This window comes from Hypomesus nipponensis, chromosome 20 (genome assembly GCF_054491055.1).
Source record: "Hypomesus nipponensis isolate SF chromosome 20, ASM5449105v1, whole genome shotgun sequence".
Taxonomy (NCBI): domain Eukaryota; kingdom Metazoa; phylum Chordata; class Actinopteri; order Osmeriformes; family Osmeridae; genus Hypomesus; species Hypomesus nipponensis.
Window position 1 is genome coordinate 5,422,151 of NC_140380.1, and position 18,518 is coordinate 5,440,668.

General features: G+C 44.5%; 2 protein-coding genes and 1 long non-coding RNA gene across 3 annotated transcripts in view; 1 reads left to right on the plus strand and 2 right to left on the minus strand.

The window, feature by feature from the left end:
- Positions 1-29: 29 nt before the first annotated feature.
- LOC146246010 (uncharacterized) lies at positions 30-5,266 on the minus strand. Its single transcript, XR_014734603.1, has 3 exons — positions 4,926-5,266; positions 4,744-4,801; positions 30-166 (listed from the first exon to the last, which is right to left on the minus strand). It is a non-coding gene; the product is annotated as an uncharacterized LOC146246010 (long non-coding RNA).
- A 3,919-nt stretch (positions 5,267-9,185) lies between these two features.
- LOC146246011 (ubiquitin-conjugating enzyme E2 D2-like) lies at positions 9,186-14,273 on the minus strand. The gene is made up of 7 exons (XM_084683661.1): positions 13,979-14,273; positions 12,984-13,047; positions 12,716-12,747; positions 12,532-12,609; positions 12,236-12,341; positions 11,528-11,621; positions 9,186-11,043 (listed from the first exon to the last, which is right to left on the minus strand). The coding sequence occupies exons 1-7, from the start codon at positions 14,000-14,002 to the stop codon at positions 10,998-11,000; spliced, it is 444 nt and encodes a 147-aa protein (XP_084539787.1). The 5' UTR covers positions 14,003-14,273; the 3' UTR covers positions 9,186-10,997.
- Positions 14,274-16,900: 2,627 nt separating this feature from the next.
- The window catches only part of LOC146246012 (protein phosphatase 3 catalytic subunit alpha-like), a 28,096-nt gene continuing 26,478 nt past the window's right edge, over positions 16,901-18,518 (plus strand). Inside the window, exon 1 of the mRNA XM_084683725.1 lies at positions 16,901-17,077. Within this exon, the coding sequence (XP_084539851.1) occupies positions 17,023-17,077 (55 nt within the window). The 5' untranslated portion in view covers positions 16,901-17,022. The remainder of the gene's footprint in view (positions 17,078-18,518) is intronic.

Sequence of the window (18,518 nt, forward strand, 5' to 3'; positions counted from 1 at the left end):
CTCGGAGCCCGGGTGGGGGGGGGGGAGGAGGGGGGGGGGGAGGGGAGGGGTGACGCCTCCACTCAGAGGACCAAGCAGCCGGCCAATCACAGGCAGGCCCCCGGAGCCCTTCTCCTCGATCTAGGCTTCAGCCCTCGTCCACATCCTTTCTCTGGCAACCTGGCAACTGGCACAGGGGGAAGAGAAAAGAGGCTTCTTAAAAAATAAGCTGGGCGCTGGGTCTAGTCAAAGTAGCACATGACTGTCTACCCCAATATGACGATGAATAACAATTCCGCTGGTGTAAATAACAGGTAGAGTTGTCAACGTTCCCAACATCTGGTGACCACACTGTAACTGCCAGAAGGAGGACATTTACCAATCCTACAACAAGCCCAGCTTTTCCACCCCCAAACACACACAAAAGTATGACTCTGCACTACCAAACACACACACGCACACACAGAAAAAGGCAGGAGAGGACAGATACGTTTCAGCATCTGGTTTCATATGTGAGTAATGACAGCCTGATACCCTTTCGTTTTAACATAACCAATGTCATATTTCCCACGAGAATAGCAAGTGGACCCTGTCTGTGAGGGCTCTATCCATCAAAGGGATTAGAAACAATAAGTCCTACAGGCTACACACAAACACATTTTAAATCCATTTTCGTGAATTAGGCTTCTGACTATGTGTGACCCCTGTTTCTCCGCTACTGACAGAAACCTTCCCAAATCATGCTTAAACATGGACGGAGTAGTGGTTTTGAAGTACCTCAAAGCAATAGGCAACTAAACTGAAGTAAATTGTTGTCATAGTCAAGATACATCTCTGTTTGGAGATGGAGAATGTAAAGCACATTGCATCGAGCAAATGTAATCAAGTTGGCAGTTGTAATTACCTCTGTGTGAACTGTTAATTGGAACTAATTTATATGAGTGCATTAATGAATTAATTAAGAAACATTAATCTCCTGATTGTATCAAAGCAATATATGAATACATACAACTCTAAGTGCTATTTCAAGAACAGGCACACGAAGAATAACATCTGTCTTTGCAAATGCAGCACTGAATGTGACCATGTGAAATGACTTGAATCAAGCTGCTAGACAAAGAGTTCAAAAAATATTGTCTTCATATGCTGATATATTAGGATTCTGTTCAATTATCTGTTGGTGACTGAAGTGAATTTGACCTGCAATAAAATCACAGATGTCGGAAAACCGTCAAAGAAAATGTCAGTGAAAAATGTTGATTCATGAATCTACAAGATGCACACCTGTAACATTGTCTCTTACTCTACCTCTCCTACCAGAATGACCCATACAGAAGTGATCCTAGCATTTCTGTCTTCCCTGATATTCTGTGAACGAATGACCCGACCAAAACTACTTTTCGCCTCATCGACTTTGAACGCCCAATAGTGCATCTGACCAAAAACATTTATCCAAAATCAGGGCCAGCGCGGAGAGGAAAAAGGCCCCTCACACTCTCCACACCTGAAATCTCCCGGCGTCTGTCTGGCAAGAGGGCCGGCGCACAATTCCACTGACCTGCCCACGTTCACAAACAAGCACGGCACCTCCCACAGAAAGCGTCGAGGAAATGGCCGAGCCAGTCCTTATAAGGCAAACAAAGGGAAGGGGAGGGAGAGAGGATGGGGGGGGGGGGGGAGTGTTAGGGGGGGGGGGGGGGGGCGGGCGGTCTGTGCACAGTGTGTGGAAATTGGAAGGCCAGAATTAGTGGGAGGTAAAGCTTCAAAGGCAGGCGCGCAGCCCCCGCATTCTCACCAGCTCAGGGGTCCGCGGCGCCAGCGGACCAGAGCCAGCCCCTCCGTCTCCCACACTGGCCAACCAGGACGCTCCTCTCTCTCTCTCTCTCTCTCTGCTGCCTACAGATGCACCTGCCTCACCCCGCCACACCGCGTGTGTGTGTGTGTTTGTGTGTGTGTGTGTTCTCCCTTCCATTGAGGCGTGCCTCTCTGACCCCTGGTCTCTCTCTGGGTGTCTCCGCCTCCGTCGAAGCGCTTGATGTGTCTCTCCCTAAACGACCCGGTCTCTCTTATGAACTCTATGCCCTTCCGCGGTCACCGACGAGGCCCATGGAGCCTTGACAACCTGGCTCCTGCCCGCGTATCACTCATTGGCAGTCCCTGTCCATCTATCACACGAGTCAACACACGATCCTGCGTGTCGTCGAACCCTTCCAGATACCTTCTCCTGGTCCCTTGCGATGTCACTGCTAGTCTTTCCCAGGGAGCCATTTTCTACTTCAGGGCTCGTGCATGGGCCGCTGATGCCGATTCGACGACTGTCTGCTGTTTAATTTTGGGAATCGTCGGTTGTCGAAACGATAACAAACGCAGCCGTCCACTGGACAGAAGATGGGTCAATCTGTGGATGCTTTTTAAAAGGACTGGAGAGGAATGGTGGAGATGGATGGATAGATATGAAAGTGGAGATAAAACGATTGCGGGGAGGAAAGGGACTTTGGCCTGTCCAGAGAACAGAGTAAAGAATGCCGTATATATTAACAGTAATATTAGTAGTAGCTGAGTATGATAACTCTGAATATTGGACAAATGTATTGTACAGTATTAAGTAATAGTAGTAATATTTTTGTACTGGCAACAGGACTTTGGGTGGTTTAATTAGTTGCATTAACAATAACAAGAACATTTATTTTAACCTTAGTCTGTACTCAAATAAAAAATTTGGAGCAGTGTTCAGGTCCATTGTCCTCCCTAAGAGAATACCAAAATAAAAGCCTTGTCAAGAAGGCATTTTTATAGCTGCGTTGAGTGTGGTTGTTTACATCACTAACTTTACTTTGAAAAGCAGCCCTATCTATATACTTGTATCAATACATCTTCTCTATCACACCTGCACTCCAACAGTTCAATAACACGTGACATCTGACCCGCACAGCCATACATATAAATACATTACGTCATCAAAGGACAGATTCCAGACATTCTGTTTGGATATCCGCATTGGATGTAATTGGCCCATTTCATCCGGGAACAACCCCCTGCATGTCGGTCACATGCAATATGCCATTGAACAAATATGAAAACACTCCTTATTTGAAGCTTTTTATTAAAATTTTAGGTTAATCAAAATATATATTTCGGCCTTATCTGTAAGGCTTTTTCAGGCTTATCTAATGTGTTTATTTGTGTTTTGTTTTTCACGGACGTTATACACAAACGCCTTTTAGCTTGTTAATTTCCTGGATACAGTATAAATTTAATAAATGAACAATATGACAGTCGTTCTGTTTGATAGTGCAACTTCAAAAATGTACGTTTTGGGGCCCGAATAGGCGTTTTTGCTTTGGTCATGTGAAATAAACCTTTAGTTCACTCTCAGGTGTCTTTTCCTTTGTATAGTAAGATAATGTCATACCCTAAGATGATGCTCAAACGGGTTGTCTGCAAACTAATTACGCTTCGTATTAGTTTAAGTAGGCTAGCATGAACGTTACGCTTCCCCCCAGACGCGCGGTCACGCAGAAACTCACCTTCCTTCCTGCACGCTCTTGCCCGCTCTCACATCCACCTCTCCCCGCTTTCTATAGCGCGCACACACTCGCACATCTCTCTCTTACTCTTTCTCTATCTGTCCCTCACACACACGCGTGCGCGCGAGCAGATCCCATTCGTGAGCGAGAATCAGCTGAAGTTTATAATGATCGAACCATAACAATATCCCATGATAACCTGCGCATAGACTTTCTCTCTTCGCACTCTCTAAAAAGTTCCAACAGACAAAGCAGTGTTTGAAATGATTACTAAAAAATCATGCAGCCCCGCGCCACGACCGGTGGCGGATTGCGGCAGAACGAAGGGGTCGCCGTAAATCCCGGTTTGCAGCGTTAAAACCTCGGGGACATCGCGCTCAGGGGGCTGATCGTCGCATGCGGAACAATGAACAGCACTCGCAGTCATATACGTAGCCTGTATGTAGCTTATTACAGTAAAATCACGAAATAAGACAACTGTCCTCATCAAAAATAGACGCCTGTATCGTAAACAAACCCCATGGGCTTTTGTAGCCAATTCAAATTATTTTGAAAGAAGACTTGCCTGGAAAAATCCTTCATTTTGACAAAACTGCCCCAAAAGTTATGTTTCAATGAGGCACTAAATGAGCTTATGAAAAACCTCATCCCCACCTGTCACCAAAACCATAGTAAACAGCATCAGTATCGAATGCAAAGTGATCATTTCACTCGCAAATATTTATCGAGAGTCAACTTAGGAGCGCACGTCATTAACAGATGGTCGACACTTACACTTTTCTATGCGTGTTTGAATGAAGCAATCTTATTCCACAATTTCCATAAACGTCCACCGCATCGACAAATTATCCACTGAAAATTAAAACGGTGATAGAATGTCGGATCAGAAAGATCACCGTGGCGTCTAACACGCCAAGCCAAAATGCTTGATTCCACATGCGTCCAAGATCTACGATTCCAAATTTATTTTTACATTAAAGCGTCACAAAAATACCTTTTGTCTAGACTCAATGATCTGAAACCACGGTCTCTGCGGTGCCAACGTATGGTCTGCAGCCACACATTTGAGGGTATGGGAAAGAATCATTCTCCCGTTCTCAGACAACTTGATCGTTAGGGAGATGACATCCCAACTTTCAGCAGACTTCAACAAAGTATGATTCCCCCCCCCCCCCCCCCCCTCCCTTCGATGTATCTGCATATTTGCAAACACGGGCCCTTTTTTATTCGCACCTACCAAAGCAGATCCGAGCGGAGGGGAGGGCTCCCACTGTCCAAGCGGTCCGTCTCCAAGCCTACCGTAGAGATTGATGTCAAAAAGAAAAGAGAAAATCCTTACTCAAAAAGAACTAAATCTATATAGTCCTGTCCTGCAATGAACAAGGCCAACACAGAATAATACATTATTGTATAACGTACTTTCTCGGAAGCTGAGCGTGTGGGCTCTCCAACCTTTCGATTCTCGCAATCCCACCTCTACATCCCCGCTCGCAGAGAAGAACATGCAAACACATTTCATAGATTTTTGGAGCTTCGCGGAAAAACCGAACTGGACTTTCGGCGGCGTAGAGACGGGGGAAAAAAATCGCCGAGACTATTTATAATGCGGACGCAAATATCGCCGATCGACGTTTTGAAATGGTGCACATTAAATGCGTAGTGGAGGGGTGTAGAACACGTCGGTTATAAAAGCGAACTGATTAGTCTATCTTGAGATGATATTTACAGTGTGCCTCCATCAATGCTGTCTGTAGCCAAACACTATGATTTCCCCCTCTCTGTCTCTCTCTCTCTCTCTCTCTATGAACACAAGTTGATATTTCGTCATACCTCTTTAAGACTAAACTTTCCTTTAACACATTCATGCTTACAAAGAACTTTGTGGACCAACAACTTATACTGTGAGATATCCACAGGCGAATAAGATAGGCGTAGTAAGAAGCCTAGTCTTTTGAATATCCCCCCAAAATACACGAGTGATTTGTTTTGATGAATGGATGAGTCTTGACAAATCCATATTGTTTATCATATGGTCTAACCACATTGTCTCATAATGGAAATAGACTATTCTACAGTGTCGATTACAGGCCTTCAACACAATCATTAGGTAATTTGGTCTGATTAAATGAGACTCCTATTTAATTATCCAGATTTTAAAACATAGCCTGATCATGCTCATGTTGAGTGTAACAGCCTGTTTCCTTTACGACTAATATTGATGTGGCCTGCGTTGGACGTAATTTGCCATTGTGTTATGTTGTTGACAGTCGTCGTTGCGGTTTGCCTGTACGCACAGCAGTGGCCAAGCGGAGCTCAGACGCGGTGCTTGATGCCCGTGACCGGTGCGCCGCGCTCGCTCCTCTTTCGTGCTTTAGCCCAAGAGTCCACTCCACCTCTTTCGAATGTCCTGTCTGCTGGCAGGCGGCCAACCGAAGTGTGTGGAAATGACACCGCCAGGGCGGCAGAGATTTTCCTTCATTTCTCTCCTTCCCGATCGCAGACGGGCTGACATTGGCTAGAAAGTGGAGCAGCTCGTCAGGGACAATCAATGCGAATCGATCGAGCCGTGCGGTTGAGGCTCCGAGCTGGAAAATAACGCGGCAGCTCGGTAGAGGGAGAGAGAGGGGAGGGGGTGTTCAACACCAGTATCCAGCCAACCAACCTCAGTCTAGCACACTAAACATTCTCTCACCATCTCAGAAATACATTAAATAAATAGTGAACCTTTTATGTCACCAAATGCGGATTCGCGCACTATTAGGCTATACAAGTTAACGTATTGTAGGATGGGAGGTACATACATCAAAATTGCTGTTTGCTTAAGAAATAATTAAGCCTCTTGAATTTAATGGACAAATAAAGTGAAGATTCTAAATCAACATTGTGTGCACCAATCATCAACCATTTCTAGTTTTAAGTTGATATGAACCGTGTGAAGATTTATTTATTTATTCAAGTTCAAGTTATTCAAGTTATGTGTACAAGCAAAATTGTAAATGGTAGGCTAGATAGTGTCGGATACTAGGACATAATAACCTATTTGAGTGGTTAAAAGTCTTATGTCTTATCTCCAGAATCAGGCTACAAATTAAGCTACTTGCCATAGTCGGCCTACAAACCAAGGCTATATAACATGAAACTAACATAGATACTCCAGTTGCTACCTGACATATAGACCAGTAGCTACCTTTTGCCAAATGTGGTTTAGACATCGAAAGAATAAGTATGGAGATGGTGTATATCTTATGTTAGATTATCCTAAAGAGTAGGGTCTGGAAGCAAGGATTTTCCTCCAAGGTAAGCGCATAATGGTCACATCCAGTTGCTCACGATGCACTGGCGTGAATAAATTAGACACGCATTGCTTTGCAGTCCCTGGAGTGTCTACCACGGCCCTGGCAACTCGCCTGGTTTCACCGTATCTCGTAATATGCAGACGTCAATCCCCTATAGTTTACTCCTTGCCTCCACAAGCTACAGAAGTGAATGACCATCGTCGGCCTCTACCCACTCCAAACCACTAAACGCTATGTTGGTGCTGAAGCTTTGCAGTGGCCCATTTTGCCGCTACAACAAATATGTTTAGGCTACCAACACATTATTAGCCTTCTTACATCTTGACCTGCTTTTACCGCATTTTGATTTGGCGCTCCAGTGACATGGATGGCATGGTTTAAGTTTTACAATGCCCAGACTGACCACATTCTTTCAGTCCGCTCTCTAGACCGCATTCCTACTTTTGACCCTGAGAAGTCAAACTCTCCCTCTCGTTCCCAGCTCTCCCCTCACCCTCCTCACACCATACACGCACACACGCACGTGCACACAGGAGACAGGCACGATTTATATGAAAGTCTATGGGCATCAGAGTTTCCTTAAAAAAAAAAGAAAGAAAAAAGGGTGGGAGTTGAGACTGAGAATGAGAGAAAGAAACAGACAGAGGGAGAGAGAGAAAGAGAGAGGGGCCACGGGTAGGAGGGGAGCAGCAAGCTGTGACACAGGAGACGTTCTGGTGGGCGCTCTGAGCCCCGGGGCTGCAGCCACACTCGGCTCTTTGTTGTTTTCTCTCTGTGCGAAGCGAGGCAGAGTACTTTCCTGAGCCGGGCGGGAGGATTAGTGTTACACAGCCTCCTTCTCCAGCTGCACACATGACCAGCGCCACAGGAGAGCCCCTAAAGACAACCCAGAAGAGAAGGATTGGGAGGGGGGGGGGGGGGGGGGGCGTTGTGGGGGTGAGTAGCTGGAGAGACAGAGATGAACGTCCGGTTTTCTCAGACACTGAGGAATGTTGCAAGCCACGCAAGCTCTCAAAACAAATAGCGCAGCTCGCCTTTCTCTCACTCCCCCACACTCCTCCTCACCTCTCCTCCCCTGACTTTAACCCAACCTCACAGGGCACATCCCGACCTCTAACCCTGATCCTGCCTCATTGTGTTCCAGCCCCTAACCTCTCCCCCTGGAACCCTGACCTCGTTTTACCCTTACTCATCTCTCCTATAATGCTTTTCTCAGTTCACCTTTTCATTTCTCGTCTAACCCTATGTGGGGGGGGGGGGGGGGGCAAGAGATTCCGACCCTAACCCAAACTAACCTTCATCAAAACCCAGAGCCTTTCTGTATTCCTCACCTGTCTAACCCAAACCTCACTATACCTCCTCTAACCCCAACCTCACTGTGTGTACCTTGTCCTTCTCTAACTCTAATCTCCCCGCATCTCGCCTCTCATCCACTAACCCAAATTCATCTCCAACCACGTGGTTTACTGCGAGAATCCCATGTTCCAGGAGAGGTGGTTGTTTTCGTGTTTTCCTCTCTATTTCTAGCAGACACTACACACACTCCGTGGTCTACTCTTTCATCAAGGACCACATGGCCTGGTTCCGGGAGAAATATTTGGCCGTGTCTCAAGCAACTCTATATTGTGAAGGGGAAGTAGGCTCTGCTACAATGGGTAGGTTCTCTCTACACACTCACGCACACATGCAACTGTCGGTAGCCCGCCCGAGCCTGTCATTGCTACATAAATGTAGATTCATGAATGCCAATAGATGTATAACAATGGTGGGTTATCTATTTCACTCCCACGTCTTTACAAAAAGAAAAAGTAGTAAATCGATCAACTCACGGTGGCGTTTGGATGAAATATTTATCTTTGCAGGAACTTGGGGAAAAACCCAGGCTGTTATAACCTTAACCAGTGACAGACCGCCATCTAGTGGCAGTCATTCTTAAATCCTTTTCTTTGACAACAGAAAAAAACTTAACTACAGTGAGGACAAATTGTAAAACAGTTGAACTGTAATCAAGGTAATACAGTACTTTGTTCTACGCTCTGTGCTTTTATGTACACTATTTCACTCCAAGAAACATCCTAAATGACTGGATCATGTAGGGTATTCTAGATACCCGTTGACATGTGAAAAATGCATGTTGCCCATTTCAACTGGTGCTTTATGAGTAGTTGTTTTGGCAAACGGTCCCCAAGAATTGAAAATGTTGAGTTTAGAGATTTACCCAAAATAGTAGTCGGTCTGCCACAAAATGCTAAATACTATTAGACAGAATACATTTAAATCAAAACCCTATTATTGTTTGTGTTTGAACATTTCTGGGGGAATACCAGTCAAATATTTTCTAACAAATACATGTTTTATCAAATGGAAAAAAGAAAATCCCAAGTTTAATAATCATGTTTATTACACAGTTTAATCAACACACAAGCTCCATGAGCTCTCAGGTAATTAAATATACAGGTTTTTCCTGTCTGAAACCATTTCAGTCCAGAGATCTGAGAGATTGCGATAACGGGTCATTGGAGCTTCTAAGTCAACAATGGCAGCTCAAATATACAAAGTGTGATTTCAGAATAATGAGAGTTCACTTTCTTTGAAATAAAAATACCTGAACACCACACCCGATCATATAGGTCTCCTTCAACGTTGTCCTCTTGAATGGTTAAACGGTTAAAATATTGTTGTATTCTTCTGGTGTTCTACTGGCATGAAGCATATTATTTAGCTCCTTAGGTTTTTTTTTTTTTTTAATTTTTGCATGCAACATTCTTTCCTATTGTTTACCAGAGTCAAATCTTTACCCTTCTGGACGATGATTTGGAAAAACATGAGAAAAGAAGTTTGTAAAAATGTGATAAAGCTGAATAGTACTGTTCAGTCACAAAATGTGTATAACTCCCAACTTGACAATACATTTGAACTGGATCAAAACACACTTCTGGCTAACCGCAAAGGGGGGGGGGGGGGGGGGGACAGATATGTCCCAACGCCCCCAGGGCCTGTTTCACATGTGTGTATTTTGACGGACTGTGCGGAGCGTTTCAACACGATCCCCGCGTACGAGTGCGTTTGACTCACTTTCCAAAAATGGCCACCGCCAAGTTTTACCTTGCCAAAATACAGACACAAAACTTGTGAACAGCTCAACTGACCAATCAGGACAGTCATCCTGCAGGGGGGGAGGGGGGGGGCTACGAACGAGCATATCCTGCTACGCTCTAAACTCTGCAGACGGGCCCGTCAAAATACGCAACGGTGTGAACCTGGTGGAAAAACCCCAAAACTGCACTGACTGTGAAAACAAGGCAAAAAAAAAAAAAAAGAAAACAAAATCACAATGGTTGTCTTTTTTTCTGTACAAAATTTCAACATCACATGCCATCTGACCAACTAAGGTGGAGAGAAAAAAAAAAAAAAAACACACCTGGATGTCAAATTCAGATACTTTCATCCAAAGACATCCATCTCATTACTCTGCTGTGCCCCCATGTACACTGCAGAGAGCTCCCTGGGTTCTCATAAGCTACTATCGAGATGACGGGTGGTTAAAAGAGTGGTGAGGGGCGAGGCTGGTCCTGGACATCCTCTTACCATGTGGAGAACATGTCCTAGAGTTTTCCAGAACCATAGTGTGAGGCTGAAGGCGTTTTATCATAACAGACTGGGACAGGAGAAGAAAAAATATATAATAAAAAAAAATAATAATAAGTGTATTGTTCAAGTCCCACCTCTTCACTGTCCCTATCTAAATCATCTCACAGGACAACACAGATTGGGGAAGAAACATCAATGAGAAACAAGACACAGACATAAAATTCGCCAATGTCTGAAAAGCAACCCCTACGTTGGTACAAAAGAAAGGGAATGGTTTTTTTTGTTGTTTGCTAATTTTACACATTATGAGTGTTCCTACATGTGTGTGTGTTTGGGGGGGGGGGGGGGGCTTTGTGGCAGACACAGACAGCAGGAATGGGCCAGGTATACGATTTGCAATCTGAACTATGTACAAAATGGCAGCTGTACAGGTTCAGAGGGGGGTGAGAGGTCAAGTGCGTGGGAACAGAGAGGGTGTGGCTCGAAGAAATCATTCCTATGGAAACCGACACGAAAACCCCCAACAGACTTTTCTTGTTTTACGTTCAAAGCTCCCGAGCCTTCCAATAGAAAAGGCGGATTCTCCCTCGCTCTGGCACGAGGGCTACATTGCATATTTCTGCGTCCATTCCCGAGCTATTTTGTTGTACCTGTGAGGACAGGAAATACCGCATTAATCATTTTGTAAAATACACAAAACAGAATACAGGTCTGGCCTGGTCTTCACGATAACACACGGCCACAGTCACACATGGTCAACTGCCATTGGGGGGGGGGGGGGGGGGGGGGCTTGTTGTCATATTTTAAGAACTGTAACATCTAGACCCTTGCCCTCAAAGAGTCTGTCAAAAGCTGTGCAAATCAGTAAAGGTAGCAAACCAAATGAATGTTGTGAGGTTGTTGAGGGTGAGTTGCATGTTTTTCCTTATGTTTGTGGTTAAGAATACACTTCTGTTGTTATTTCCTTGACTCTTCCATCAGCGACTGGGTCAGGGGTACGCAGATTATTACCTAATTGAATGCAGGAGCGCATAAGCTTCCCAGATGCTTACACTCTGTGTCACTCAGCCATATATACGCCATCAATGGAGCCATTAGGTCTTGACATATCAAGTGAAAGGGATCGGAACCTACTTTGGTCTGTCTGTCTTGTAGATGCGGGCGATCTCGGGCACTAGTGGGTCATCTGGGTTCGGGTCACACAGCAGGGAGCAGATGGATAGGAGGACTGCAACAGGAGCAACAACTGTAGACTCTACACAGCTCGGCCACGTACGCTAGTCAATACGCTAGTCACGTACGCTAGTCAATACAGGGCAGGGATACAAATCGCATTACTCCCTCGGTGGTGGGGGGGGGGGGGACATTTTGCATTGGAGACATTTTGGATCCCAATAATACAAACGTTCAACCAGGTGAACTAGCTGGGGGTGTTGCCTCAAGGGTGGAGAAGCGAGCTGGTATTAGCAAGGTTGCCAGTTTGAGGCCCAAAGCCTCAGAGGAACTCGTGGGGGTGTAACTGGAGGATTACTGGCCACCATCACAAACGCACGTCTGTGTGTTCGATGCATTTTGAAAAGTCAAACAAACAAACAAAAAAAGGGGGGGGGGGAGATTCTAAACCCGGGATTGCAGACGTTTAAATAAGTGGTGCATATCAACAAAGACTGTAAACCCAGAGGTGATACGCAAATGTATATATTTTTTAATTATTATATATATATATATATATATATATATATATATATATATATATATATATATATATATATTTTACATATGTCCGATTGGCACAATTTAAAAACATAAGATAACTAACACCAACTCCTCCTTGGGGCCTACCTTTAGAGATGGTGAGCGCTGGCGACCACTGTGACCTCAGGATGTCCAGACAGATGCTGCCGTTGCTGTTGATGTTTGGGTGATAGATTCGTGTGGTGAACGCAACCTTTGCACAGAGACGAGAACAACAGTCAGGCCCAACACATCCTCAGGAGTCATGTGATCGGAGTCCTACCCAATCGCATTGGTCCTGACTGCCAACTGGGGAAACGTAATCGTCTTCATCTACTATGAAACCAACCGGTTGGATTTTGTGTCAGTGTCTTTAAGGCAGAAGGCATTTCCGAGCCATGTACCTTTGGTGGTTTGAACGGGTAATCAGTGGGGAAGTGGATGGTCAAGAAGAAGACGCCACCCTGGTACGGACTGTCATTCTGCCCAAGAAAACAAGGCTTTCAATGCACCACCCAAGCATATGGAAGAAGTTGCTTCAATAGCTTAATATGAGCTTCAATGACTTAAGCAAGAAGACATACTTACAGGTCCCATTATTGTGGCCTGCCAGTGAAACACTAGTGGTGACACAGGGAAAACAATGTCAATCAATGAACACGAGTACCATAATATAAACTACCCATATACTGTCGTCTCATATTTTGGTTTCTTCTAAAGATGACAACACATTTCTGTGCAAGGGTGTTCTTTTGGATTGTAATTCAATTTATGTAGGCCTACTATAGACTACACAAACGGGATGATATGGTAACCACCAATTGTAATAACAGATAGTAGACTTGAAGTGACTTACTATCATCTCCCACAGGTCCAGCAGAGCACTGAGCAGGTGGGTCACGAGCCAAATCATTTAATTCCTGAAGACGTACACAGATAATGCCGTAAGCACACTTTCATTCACTTTACAAACTATATAGTATCATTATATTACATAGGTTAGATATGTATGTTGTTACTAACAACTCCCTTATAGAATGTTCGTTGTAGACGCTAGCTAATTGTCTAGGCAAGTTAAACTAGATAACCAGGTAACAATGAATTAGCCTGGCAAGAAAGGATTCTGGAGCTTGTTTAAGAGCGACGTTAATTTATGACAATGATAGCTCTCCGATTATATCATCATTACTAATCGTAAGCCCAGCGACGTTTTTGTTTAATGCTTAACTAGCCACCCTACTACTAACTAACATAATTAGTACTCTCGCATTTCAATTTTAAGATGCCTAAGACTGTGAATCTAACGTTACTACTGGTAAATAGTTCTAACCATTGTCGTCGGAATTTCGACGAGTTATCTAGCTAACGCTATGTTAGTTAGCGAGCGTACCTGGCAGGACTCAAGACTAGTGCTAGGGCATTCATTAGCTTGTTAGCTAGCAAAATAACACTACCCCCTCCCTTGCTCGCAAACAAGTTGGCTAGGTAGCCTAACGATACCGTCAACTGCTGGCTAATCATGGCCAGGTCGTGTCGTCGTCGGTAACTGCTAACTAACCAAGACAACATTCGTTAGGTTTGACGGCTAGTCGGGTTGACATTTGCTAACTCGATCACATGTTAGCTAGTAGTGGTAGTTCACGTTTGGCCATGAAAGGACGGCTGTGTTTTTCTGGTATTGGCTACATTTCCGCTAAGCACTATTTACGATTTGCTATTCGGTCGGATATATTGCATGCTAGCTACTTAATGATAGCTTGATGCCTACTCCGTGCATCATCGGCGGCAAGGCCAACACAGCCGCGATTTATCGGCCAGCTAGCTAGCTAGCTAACGCTAGTACTTCCTTACCTTGTGAATTCTTTTCAGGGCCATTGTTGTGCTTCTGTCAATGTAGGAACTAACGTTAACGAATATGCGCAACGACTGATACAATCCGTCGACACGAATGTAACCCTGAGTTAGAATGACCTTACTATGTATATAACAACTCGTAAATCGTAGCTAACTGGATAGAATGTAGCTGATGACTGCGTAGCAACTTGATGTCAGGGCGAAACTGAAATACACCGAGCGTCAAACCGGGTTACTTCCTCTGGCTCCTGCGTTGAAGGGGCACCGCATCACTTCTCGGCAAAGCAGTGATGCAACCAATGAAAAAGTGAGACAGACGAGACCATGTCCGGTATGGCACGTTTGTAGAGGAAATCACGCACACACAAAAAAATCACTGATATCTCTGGTTGGTGTTAATCAAAGATTTGAGATGTGTTGCACAATCTTTCGACATTTTAAAATGCTACGTTGGAACTTTCACTCACCTTTGAAAACAATGCCCTTAATACATTTAAAAGATTGTGATTTTTGGTATAGGTTCCTCTTACATGACGCATATTTTGGAAAGCATTTAACCGATCAGCCCTAACATTATGACCAGGCTGCCTAATCATTTGCAGGTCCCTCTTTTGCTGCCAAAACAGGCATGGATGCTACCTCTGAAGGTGTGCCGTTGTATCCGGCAACAAGTCTATACGAGCCGATCCTTTTAATCTTGTAAGTTCAGGGAGTCAGGTGGCTGAGCGGTTAGGGAATCGGGCTAGTAATCAGAAGGTTGCCGGATCGAATCCTGTCCGTGCAAAATGGCGTTGTGTCCTTGGGCACTTCACCCTACTTGCCTTGGGGGAATGTCCCTGTACTTACTGTAAGTCGCTCTGGATAAGAGCGTCTGCTAAATGACTAAATTTAATGTTGGTTTGCGAAGTGGGGCCTCCATGGTTTGTACTTGTTTGTCCAGGACATCCCACATGTGTTTGATTGGATTCAAATCAGGGGAATTTGGAGGCTAAGTCAACACCTTGACCTCGTTGTGTTCCTCAAACCATTCCTGACAATGTTTTGCTTTGTTGCAGGGCGCATGAACCTGCTGAAAGACGCCACTGCCATCAGGGAATCCCGTTTCTATGAAAGGGTGTACATGGACATAGGCAAGTGGTACAAGTCAAAGGAACATCCACATGAATGGCAAGACTCAAGGTTTCCCACCAGAACGTTGCCCTAAGCATTTTACTGTCATTTTACTAAGCATTCAATGCCAGGTTGCCTTCTGTCAGAATCAGAATCAGAATTGGTGTTTATTCGCCATGAAAGTTTGCACAGACAAGGAATTTACTTTGGCAGGAGAGCCCACCTCGGCAGCCATTTTCGGCGCCCATAGTGCATCCTGGTGCCATGTGTTCCCAGCGACGCACACGCACCCGGCCGCCCTCACGATGTAAAAGAAAAGGTGATTCATCAGACCAGGCCCCCTTCTAGCATTGCTCCGTGGTCCAGTTCTGATGCTCACGTGCCCATATTACTTCCCCATTACGTCATCATATTTCGAAACGTCGATGTGTTGCGGGTCTCGGTTCAGTGGCAGCATCAACCAGGTGGACAGTTGGCCTACAAATTTGAAACATCATGAATGTCCCATTAATCAAGGCCAGTATTTATTGGCCCAAAGAGGCCTTTTAACAGCTCCAGTCCAGACAAGAAGACAAGACAGCCACAGAGAAACACAAAAAAAACATATCACCATGTCACAAACCAGATCAAAATATGTATATATGCTCAATTAAGAGTTCAGAAATGATAAGTAGGTTAAATGAAATAAGAATAAAGGGCCATCATAAAGGGGACTTGTACTAAATTATCTACATAAAAACTGGGTGATCAAGGAGCCCATGATTCAACATTCCTAGCACAGCACTGCTTTGAAACGTAAATGTAATTGAAATGATGCTCATGGTATAAAATAGAAATAAAAATGTGTGCAGCCTTTATAAGTGATTATACTTAATATCTAATTATATTGCTGTCAGTCAATGTCAAATATAAACCTAATGGACAATTGGGTCACAGCATCATTAGACTGCAATATGACGTTTATGAGGAAATTATTTTCAAGGCAGTTTGTTTGTCAGTTAAGACTTTGCATTCATTCATGACCACAAAATAGCGGATTCAGGCTAATTATTCGATTATAATGGGATTCACATTAGCCTAGCTAGGCTACCCACTCTTATATTTTCGTGATGTTACGCCATTAGTCGACATACAGCCGTTAGATCCGTTAGATTTAGCGCTATTGCCTACAATATATCTGGCCTATACGTTGTCCATATATTATCATAATAACATTTACCGAGTGCTAATAAGGTTAAGCTGTAGGTGTACAATTTCTTCTTCGTTGTGACGTTCACGACGTTGCTTTCGGACCCACAAGCTTCAATTGATGCATTCAGCCCTTATTCCTCACCAAGACAATTGAACAGGCATGCCCACCCCATCCCGTCTCACGGACAGAATACCAAAACATAGCGCGCGCGTGTAACTGGGAAACCCCGGCTTTGCCTCCACCTGATGGCAGCATCAGGCAGCCCCGTGAACAATTTGCGTGGGAGTTCCCTTCATCGCCATGTCGGGGTGGTGCAGCGCGCAGTGAGGATCTCCTGAGAAGATCCTCTCTCTCTCTCTCTCTCTCCCTCTCTCTCTCTCTCTCTCTCTCTCTCTCCCTCCCTCCCTCTCTCTCTCTCTCTCTCTCTCTCTCTCTCTCTCTCTCTCTCTCTCTCTCTCTCTCTCTCTCTCTCTCTCTCTCTCTCTCTTTTTTTCTTTTTCTCCGCCCCCTCCCATTCCGTGCTCTCCATCCTCCCCCACACGACAGCTTAGCACAGCACAGCAGCATCCACCCATACAGGGTATAGCAGTCATCCCCAGCTCAGGCAGTGATACAGGGACGCATCCAAGTGATGCCACTGCACCAACCGCATCTCGCAACCGCGAAAACACGTCGAGAATAAAGAGTCACTTCTGCAAGAAGGGATACAAACGCGTTTGCCTCGAGACAGTCACTGCCCATGAAGATGTCTAACGTTGACATGGTCTTAAACGCCACCGACCGGGTAGTAAAATGTGAGTTAATCCTATTTGGTTTTATTACAAGGCTGTGGATGTGCGACTAATGTTTAACCTATTGTATCAATTGCGATTGCGAATAAGGCCTATCGGTTGGGTTGTATTGCGTATGTCTTCTCATATGGATGTTTGTGATGTGGGTTATTAGAAATATATAAATAATTGTATTTTTTGCAATGAAGCTGTGATGTTGATAAACATTGAAAGGTAGTGTGGTGGTCCAGAATGGGGTATGGGGAAATTATTTTCTCAGCCATGTTTAAGTCTTCGTGACCATTTGATTGACTTTCATCCTGGACAGGCAGCAGGCGGTAGATAAGGCATAGTTGCCGTGTTGGTCTTTGCGGTTGAAGCAGTGATGCAGCAGGATTTCGCTGGCACCGAGATAGAGGGCGCTTGTGAATACGTGTATCTTCATAATGGGGGAGGGGGGTGGAAGCGATCTACGTTGGCAATTGATGTGGCAGTTTTGACTGTTGGTGAGTAGGTTAAGTCAATATTAGTTGAGTCATTGGTTTTTACTTTCAGTTCAATTTGAGAATAGATAAATTCACCAACATTCCTCTGTGGCGCCTGATTGAGATATGACGCATGCCTATACGTTTATAATCTTCAGACTATATGTAGGAACGGGGCCTATGAACACTATTAAATTGAACAAAATCTATTTACAATATCGATCGTAGCGTTCAACTGTAAAGCCCGTATCAGGTTGTGGCTCACCGCACGCGTAATCATGTCAACCAGTACATTAAACTCAATAGAGCTGTAGGGATAAATCACTGTCTTTGGAGTCGCACATGTCGAATTCTACATTGAACAGCAATTGGTAGTCTGCTTTAAAAACGTGGTACCCTCAGCCTTTTAGGTGTGAATATACTTTTTTTCTAGTACTATTCTTGCTCCGACCTGCTGTTGACACATAACATCAACGGATTTGTTGGTGTGACTTATCCCAGAGCATCCTGAGTGACACAGAGGTTTAGTCGATCTTTTAAAGCCAAGACTGTAATATAGCAGCCTAAATATGGCCTAAAATGTGCATTTTGTTCATTACATTCATTAGGAAAGAGTTGACCCAAAATGGCAAAATCAACCATTTTCAATTTGTCGAATGAGAGGGTTCTCTAAGCCTTTAATGTCACAATCACTTTGTTTATCACAATAATTGTTTAATACTGTGTGCCTACTCCCATAAATGAGTATCCACTTCAGAGTGACAGGCCAGAGGGACCGGATCAAGTGTGCGACTTTGCGCACGGCACACAGATTCAACACAAGAAAATGACGAGCAATGCAACAGGTGAGTTGGCCTGTGTTAATCCCTCGACTTGTGTCCGGAGCGCACTGGCCCGTAACGGAGCTCTCAAGGTGCCATGACGACGCACAAATACATTCACACCTTCCTGCTGATGCCGCCGTGTCATGCCTTCACCGT

What these genes read in the sequence shown, in the direction of transcription:
- LOC146246011 (XM_084683661.1), bottom strand. Translation starts at nt 14,002, where the DNA reads ATGGCCCTGAAAAGAATTCACAAG. An exon ending in CCCTGAAAAGAATTCACAAG is followed by an intron (nt 13,048 to 13,978) that starts GTAAGGAAGTAC and finishes GTACGTCTTCAG; the next exon opens with GAATTAAATGATTTGGCTCG. An exon ending in AGGCCACAATAATGGGACCT is followed by an intron (nt 12,610 to 12,715) that starts GTAAGTATGTCT and finishes TTTCTTGGGCAG; the next exon opens with AATGACAGTCCGTACCAGGG.